Source organism: Raphanus sativus, chromosome 1, assembly GCF_000801105.2.
Source record: "Raphanus sativus cultivar WK10039 chromosome 1, ASM80110v3, whole genome shotgun sequence".
Classification (NCBI taxonomy): domain Eukaryota; kingdom Viridiplantae; phylum Streptophyta; class Magnoliopsida; order Brassicales; family Brassicaceae; genus Raphanus; species Raphanus sativus.
In genome coordinates this window covers 22,219,660-22,227,929 of record NC_079511.1, presented here as the reverse complement: position 1 = coordinate 22,227,929, position 8,270 = coordinate 22,219,660, and the positions used below count along the sequence as shown (strand labels likewise).

Genomic DNA, 8,270 nt, shown 5'->3' with positions numbered 1-8,270 from the left:
TATTTTATTTTTCATTTTATAAAAGACAACATAATATATTAATGAATAATAATATTTCAAAACTAATTAAGCAATTAGTTAAAATAATTTACATATAATTTTGAAAATTACGATCTTGTTAAGATCTTCTTAATGAGTCTGTATTTTTGATGACAAAAAAAAAGTTAAGATCTTCTTAATAGATTTTTTGAAATTTAAAAAATATATATATTTAAATTTTAAATGAAAAGATATCAATATGTGTATGTTAACCAATCCTGATTTTTAGGATTAATAAATTAGAAATGATCTTTTTTTTTTTGTCGTCAGAAATGATTTATTATTGAACCATATGTTTAGCAATTAATTAATGGTAAGTCATTTCTAGTTAAGAGTCCATTTTTTAAAATATCACACATGAATCAAGGTTGTGACTTCTGTTTTAATATAATAGATGATTGAAAATTATATTTTTATTTTTAATACAATTTTAGTGGTACAATTTACATCTCTTTTATGAAGTTACCTTTACTGTTTATACAAGAAAAAATTTCAAGAAAAAAATCAAATCTCATATTTTTCTCCAGATGCAAACTGAAATTTATGCTTTTGATTTATTCTTTAGTTTAATTTTATGCATTTTACTACTAGGCAGAAATTTGATAATAAATTTAAGATTTTACCAGAAAAAAAATTATGATCTATAATCTAAATGAAACTTACATACAATATGTGGTCTTGTGCTGCCGAGATAGTTTATCTAAGGAAGATGTTGTACAGGCAAAACCGTTGGTTGATATGAATGTTACAAAGAAAAGCAATGTTATATAATTATGGTCTGTGAAGTTGTTTATCTATGTTGCATATGTTGGAAGTAGTTGATTATCATTATAGTAAAAGTAAAATTACAATGAATAATTGAAGATTTGACTAGTGTGAAGAAAATAATACTTACATACCGAGCAAAGGTAGAGTTGGTACACTAAGAACGTTGTGCCATATCTTTATAAAATTACTTAGCAACATTATCGCGTCGTCCTTGCTGCATCTTTAAAGGGGGGAGGGACCACTAATCATCAGAACCGAGGGGGACCAAGGGAAAAAGTCCTTATATAAGGAACGTCCTTGGTGGTCCTTGCTGTGTCGTCCTTGCTGAGTGTCATGCGTCCTCTGCTTTTTTAACTGTAAGGACTTAAAATGGTCCCACCCGATAACGTTGCTCTTATATATATCTCCTGGTCTTAGTAGCAATTCATATTATATTTCCTGGTCATGGATTACCACGTTCATCTGCTGAGTGAGGCAGTCAACACTAAAAGACTAGGGCGAACTCTCTCCCAGACACGCTTTCCGAGGCGGCCGCCTCCTCTTTTCTTCTCCGATAAGAATGGCTGGCCGTCATTGGATCTCTTCCCCTATGTCCCTCTTCACCGATCAAGAACTGCATTGCGGCAACATGACTCCTTTGACTCCTCATAAGCAGATTGCATCGTATATCCAAATGCAGAGGATGTCCTGGCCTCCTCTGATGGCTCTGCTTATCCCACCGGATCCTCCAGATCCGCCGGACCCCCCATATCAGTTCAGTTTCAACGACTTTCTCTCCTCAGCTTTCTCCATATCTGCTGCCAGCTCTAGTTTGAATCCGACAAATCTGTTGACGAGCTTTGCTTCCTCCTGTGGTGTCGTTCTTATCTCTGATATCTTGGCCTCAGCCAACACCATGAAGCTCGCCGGTGGTCTTCCGTCCGTCGAGGTAGACCCGTATATATCTCCAATCTCTGTGACCTGCAACAACAATTCTCTGTTGGCTCTGGACTATAATGGCGAGTCTCACCGGACGTGGAGATTTAAATCCGTCAGTGCTCTCCGGTGAGCAGTCAGAGAACGGCAGGTGCGACATACCTCCCAACAAAACCCTAATCTGCAGTCTCTTGGGTCAGTCATGAGCTTGGGTTTGGCTCCATTTTTTGGGCCACAGTCCTATGTTTAGAGACTTTGGGTTCCTAATGATATACGAGAATTTTAGTTCTAAATCAAGGCATTTCAGGCCTTCTGACTACGCCTCTGGAGTTTCTCAGCTCTTGCCGGCAAATGTCAAGCTTTCCGACATTTCCGAGATTCACATAGTCTCGTCGGGAAGTTCAATCAGTGTTAGTACCGAAAAAGGTCAGTTCGCTCCTCTCCTGCCATGTGCTCTCAATCTAACAAATCAGAGAAACACTCTTAAGTTTTGTGTAAGGAGACTTGACCGTCCTGAAAAACTCTGCCTTTTACCCGACGCTTGCTCAAACACGCTCAATCCAAAGGAGTGTGATGATAATATGCTCAGTCCATCATTCAACTCCGTTGTCTCAAGCATCCATATGAAGGTTAAGCTAGCTTTTGAGATTCACCTAGTCTCGTTTAGAAGCTTTGTTGAGTTTAGAACTGATCGTGCCAACTTCAGTGACAAATCAAGTCAGATAGGACTTATTCTTCTCGGTGTTGTCCAAGGTCTTGGAGCTTCTCACCAAAAGTTCTTGCCGAGCAACAGTCCAACCGCTTCTTACTGGTGTATCAACGTCGATTTCGACTATCAATTGTTCTTGCGAACAATCGCCTTAGGGATTAAGATGAAACTTCTTAACGGGGTTCTTCATCTTGCTGAGCTTGACTCGCCTCTTATAGGCTTTATCTTTCTATGTTTCGTAGTGTTTTCTTCTATCGTTGTACCGTCGAGCATGTTTCGTACTTTTGCTTCAGTTGTAAACTTTCATGTTCTTTGAGTTTTTTAATATAAGTTTGGTGTTACAAAAAAAATGGTGATTATATTTTTATAGCCACAAAAATCCTTAAAAGTTATGAGCATTCTATTAAATTATTTAATGAAATAATCTTTCAAGTAATCATGTATATATATATATAATTTTCATATAATAATATTTTAATTAAAATTAATCAGTCATATATTATCATGTATAAAATGAGTATTTGATTTGAACTTTTATCATTTTTGAAAGTCTATTAATTTCAGAATTTTTGCTGTGAATGGGCCTAGACAGACTGAGTGCTATAAATGCTTAATATAAACGTACCGATAAATGTTGGAAGTGAACTTAGGAGTTAACTTGGGATACAAGTTATACTAACCCTATTCTATTCGAATTATGTTTAGGATAAAATAGGTTTTATTGATATTAGGAAGTTATATATCTCTATATAAAAAGATATTAACTTGTGATATCTCTCGTGAATTTCAGAGAATGTGTTTTGGAAGTTTGAGTTTTGAGTGATTTTCTCAGGTTAATAAAGTGAGAAAATATTTATTGTGATCATACAATCTTTTGAGCTTATAATAAGTGGGTTGAAATCGTTGGCGCCAACATCTCTGAAAATTGGAATTTCTTGTATGGACAATCATCGGACTTTGCGGTTCACTCAATTCCAGATTCATAGCTCCCTTCTTTTTGCCTGTAATCTGAAACCTTAGTGGATATTTTGGAGTGTTGCCTGAAGCAGCAGTTTAGTTCCTTCGACGTAAGACCATCTCCAACCCCACTTCATTTTTCACTTTTTACTTTATTTTGAAGAAAATTTTGTTCCAACCCTACTTCATTTTTTTAAGATGAACTTTTTCATTGCAAATTGGTCTTTAACTTTTATTTATTCTTATCTTTTGCCAACATAAACAATATGCTTTAATATAATCCAATTAATTTCTAATTTCAGTTGTTATTTTTATTATACCAATTTAAAATATTAAATATACTTAAAATTTATACTAATAAATAAAATAAACTTACTTAATTAAGATAAAAAGTCAAATACATAATTAATAACACAAAACTAAACATATAAAACTTATTAATACAACATAAACTAAAACTTAATAATCTGGTAAATCATTTCCAGATCCACTAAGATCATTAAAATATTTTCCAAATGAAGTTGATGTTTGAGGAGGTTGTTGAGCTTGCTGTTCTTCACTCCTTTCCAACAAAATTCGAGTTCGCTCGAATTGAATGTATTCTCGAACTTTAGGATCTTGTATGGAATTCACATCACAAAATAAAATTTTGTTTTCTTCTTTTTGTTTTTTCAAAGCATAATTCTTACTTTGAATCTCTAGTTGTTGTTCTCTTTGTGCGCTTGTCTTCTTTAACTCCTCCAAGAGTTTTTTATTTCCTTCTTCCAAAGTGTTAATAACAAGTGATGTTTCATTATCTTTTTTTCTTTTGAGTTCAGACTTTTTTACTCCAACTGGTCTTTTAGATGAAGATCCACCAATATTATCTTCTTCGTCACCTAAATTCAAAGAAAATGAGGACAAACCTTGAGATTCTTGTGTAGCAGAATCAGAGGCTGAATTTGTATCTCCGAAACCATAAGTGTTCGAGACTTTTTTCGCAGAAGAGTCACCATCTTTAAACTTTTCAAAAAATTTGATGATATTCCACACATGATCGAATTAATTTCCAGCCTCCTTTGTATTTTGGATCATCCACAAACATTAATTTGGCTTGCTCAAACTACATTACAATTTAAAACAAAAAGACATTAGTACAAAATAAGTAAATATATATTACACTAATCATAAAACACTTACAATATCATCATTTGAAGCACCACTAGGACGTCTGTTTTCACATTGTTTGAGGCATGCATGCAGTTTGTTTGTTGCTTTTTAAATAGTTTGAATTCGACAATGAATAGATTTCTTCGTACGTTCGTTCCAACTTGCATTGATACGACACTATGGTTAGAGTGTAGTGTTGTGTATTACTAAAATGCTTGATACGACACTATGGTTAGAGTGTTTTCCTTTTCTGCATTAGGTTATGATTAAGTTGTGTCAAGATTTATATAAGGGTCTATATTGATTAAAAAGAAGCAATTGTCATGAATTAATTTTAATCTTTAAGAGAGAAACTAGGGCTAAGAAGAACTTTAGCCCAAAATCGTTTTCTGAACTATAGCTCTTATCAATTTACTGCTTTTCCGGTGTTAGAAGTGATTGATTGCAGCTCCCTGTACTTTATCTTTGATGAGTTTAGTTGAATAAATGCTCGGTTGTTGAATTAATTGTGGTTAACTTACATCTCCTTTTCTCACTCTCTTCATGTGATCTGTAAAACATTGAACCACCCCTTCTTTTAGTATTTTTTTGATTTGACCATGTGATGGATGGGTTGTCCGACACCATTCTCTCTTTCTTAACTCACCTTGGTGGATTGCATTAGTTCATGTTTCTCTCATTTTGTAGGCCTTTGCCAATTTTCTCTGAGGCTTCGTGTTGTCACATTCTTATATGGCCTGATCATCATCATCATTCAAAGCCTACACAGCTTAAATTCGCTCAATAACAATACAAGAAGAGGTGGTCTTTCCACTACTTTTGGAAAGCTGCATTATTATAGTTATATGCTTTTACATAAAAAAGGGCATTAACCCATATGATACTCGGTAAAAAATAAGCTAGGGTCAGCGCCTGACTTTTGTAATCTTGAAACTTCTTAATGCTCAGACTGATACTACTATAACATCTTGATATCTAGTATATATAGAAAGATTTAAAATAATTGATTTGGCTACATATGTTATCAAAGGTCAACTATCTATTTAGACCTCCAGAGTTAAAGTGTGCTTAGACTGGAATAATGGAAGAATGAATATTATGTCGGGAAGTGATTCGCGATATTGTTCGAGTGAGGTCAAAGAACGGAATAAGATCATATGGTGATTTCAGCTCAATAAACAATAATTTCGAGTATTCAAAAAAATTAACGCACCGTCTGTCGGATGAGATGGGGTCATGGGCCGAGTGAGAAGGCGTGGGTGTTTTATTAGCCGTGGGCGGGCATTATAAATGGTATCAGAGCTAGTTAGCCATCTCAGTTGTGATTTGAAAGGCGTCTTGAGACCTATTGTGGTGTGCAACGGAGACATTGCACTCAGTGAATAGGGCTGAATTGTAGTATCTCAATTTTTGGTACACGTAGAAAAGCTTAAGAGAATTGATTTTACTACCTATGTCATCAAAGTCGATTTACATTTTTAATCAACCATTTATTTAGAATTCCAGAGAAGCATATTTGACATGGAATACTGGAGTATGGGTAACCTGTTAGAAAATGATTCACGGTATTATGGAGTGAGGTTAAAGCACGTGAGAATGCCATATGTGTTGATTACGGGTTAGTAAAAAATAATTTCGAGCCTTCGGAAAAATTAATACACAGTCCGTGTTTGTCGGATATAATAGAACTCACGGACTGAGGGGACGAACGTGGATGGTCCATTAGCCATGGACGGTAGAGACGCTATGGATACATTCTTCTTTTTTTTTGACGTTATGGATACATTCAATTCCTCTTCAGTTGACCTAGCGTATTGGCCACCTCCAGAGAACATTATTTGTGTTAATTCATTTTTCCCTCTCAGCAAGCTGCTCTTTTGGACTTTTGATTCTTTTATATGTTCTTTTTTGAATGTGTGATTTGCAAATAAAATATTTCATTTCCCTGTAATTTTGAAATTTTAACTTTTTGGGAGGTCAAGATATGAAGAAAGTAACATTTCTCGTAATATTTACAACGTTAACATGGAATTGCTAAACTTGTGATCTCGTCTAATTCGAATTACAATATTACTTCAATCGGGTTATAGACATTACTGCTACTCTGTGTAGGTAGGTGAATAGTTTCATCTAAAACAGCGTATCCATCTTTCTGGTTGTAGAGGTGCTATTTGCACGATAATGCTATCTTGCGGTGGTTCAGTAGTGTTTAACGAGCTTGTTTGGCTGCAGTCGGCGATCTTCTGGCATGTCTGGATGAGGCAGTGCCTGCAGGTGGGACAGGATGAGTGTGCACTAAGCCACTTGTCTATACACCGGACATGAAATCCGTGGTGGCATGTCGGAAGCAGCTTCACACGCTCTTTGGATATAAACTCCGAGAGACATATGGCACACTCTGTATCTAGGCCAGGAAGATTCAAATCAGCAGAGTAACTTACTGTCTGGAAACTCTTCAAGGCTTTTCGTTTGACCCCTGTGTTGCTCAAGCGAGCTGCTGGTTGGTTGTCACCAGCTTCGGATGGTTCTAAACTGGAGCACCTCAAGGCACATCTTATTACAGAGTTGAGTCCAAGCGAGCAAACGAGTGCACATAAGAGGACTGAAAGAACCATGACAACATTTGCATCAAAGTTGATGTCATCTTCGTATGGGGACGGTGCTGGACTTGGTGACTGATCAAGTAGTAGTCTTCTTGCGTGAGAACTTCGAATAATATCTTGAAAGATCTGAGTTTGTTTCATGGTCGGAACAGACATGAAAGTTGACATGTTAACTTGATTTTAAGATAGTTGTGTGGGTTTCTATGTTTCCGTTCGAGAGCCTTGTTTATATAGAGGAAAGGTAAGGTTTCGACATATCTTTTAGATATTTAATTAGTAATAGTTCTTTTTCATTTTTCTAATTATGATTTTATGAATCACGCCCACAATAAGGTCCTTCACTTTTAGTTTCTTATTTTCTTGAAAAAAAATTGCAGCTTGATATGCTTTGTTGTAGACGATAATGGGGTCCATCTTACCAGTAGCTGCAAATGGAAGTGCCATGTGGCTGTGGCTTTAGCAAATCAAATCTCCCTGAATTGCTTCCAGGGACCCATGAGCTTTTCACTGGAGCAGCCGTGAACTTTTCCTATCTTTGGCATAGCATCAGTGCTACGGATGGCTACGAGGCAAGTACTTGCCAATTCTTAGTTACTTGCTGTGCGACTTAGTTTATTAGAGTAATTTTTTTTGTGACTCGATAGTTAATTTTCTTGAAACAAGTATTTGTTTTATCAAATACTTGGAAAAAAATGGATACTTACAAGTAATTTGCTTTGACTTGTTACTTGCTAAACCAAATAATTGTTTCTTGATTTTATACAAAAAACACATATTCTAAATTTTTAACATTCAGAAATCACATGAGTTTTCAAAGAAATAGACAAAAATGAATAAGTGTTTGAAATATTGAAAGACATAATGAAACTCATTGTTCATAGAGATATTTTATTGGTAAGAAGATGAATGGCAAAATGTGGATTTGATTTTTTAATATGGCTTTAATATTTTATTTAATAATGGGAAGTATTGTTTATTAAACAAACTAATATTGTAATTAACCATTACTAAACAAACAACAAGATATATCTTATTTTTAAGTAATAACAAGTATTATTTAGCAAATAACAAGTATTTTATAGAACGAGTAACAAGTAACAAATAACGGGGCAAGTATCAATAAATAAATA

At 34.9% G+C, this 8,270-nt stretch overlaps 1 protein-coding gene and 1 pseudogene across 1 annotated transcript; both read right to left on the bottom strand.

The window, feature by feature from the left end:
- Positions 1-3,847: 3,847 nt before the first annotated feature.
- On the bottom strand, positions 3,848-5,198 carry LOC130497643 (uncharacterized; annotated as a pseudogene).
- A 1,322-nt stretch (positions 5,199-6,520) lies between these two features.
- LOC108854731 (RING-H2 finger protein ATL78) lies at positions 6,521-7,353 on the bottom strand. Its single transcript, XM_018628365.2, has one exon. It carries the CDS (start codon positions 7,306-7,308, stop codon positions 6,664-6,666), a length of 645 nt encoding a protein of 214 aa, XP_018483867.1. The 5' UTR covers positions 7,309-7,353; the 3' UTR covers positions 6,521-6,663.
- Positions 7,354-8,270: the final 917 nt, after the last annotated feature.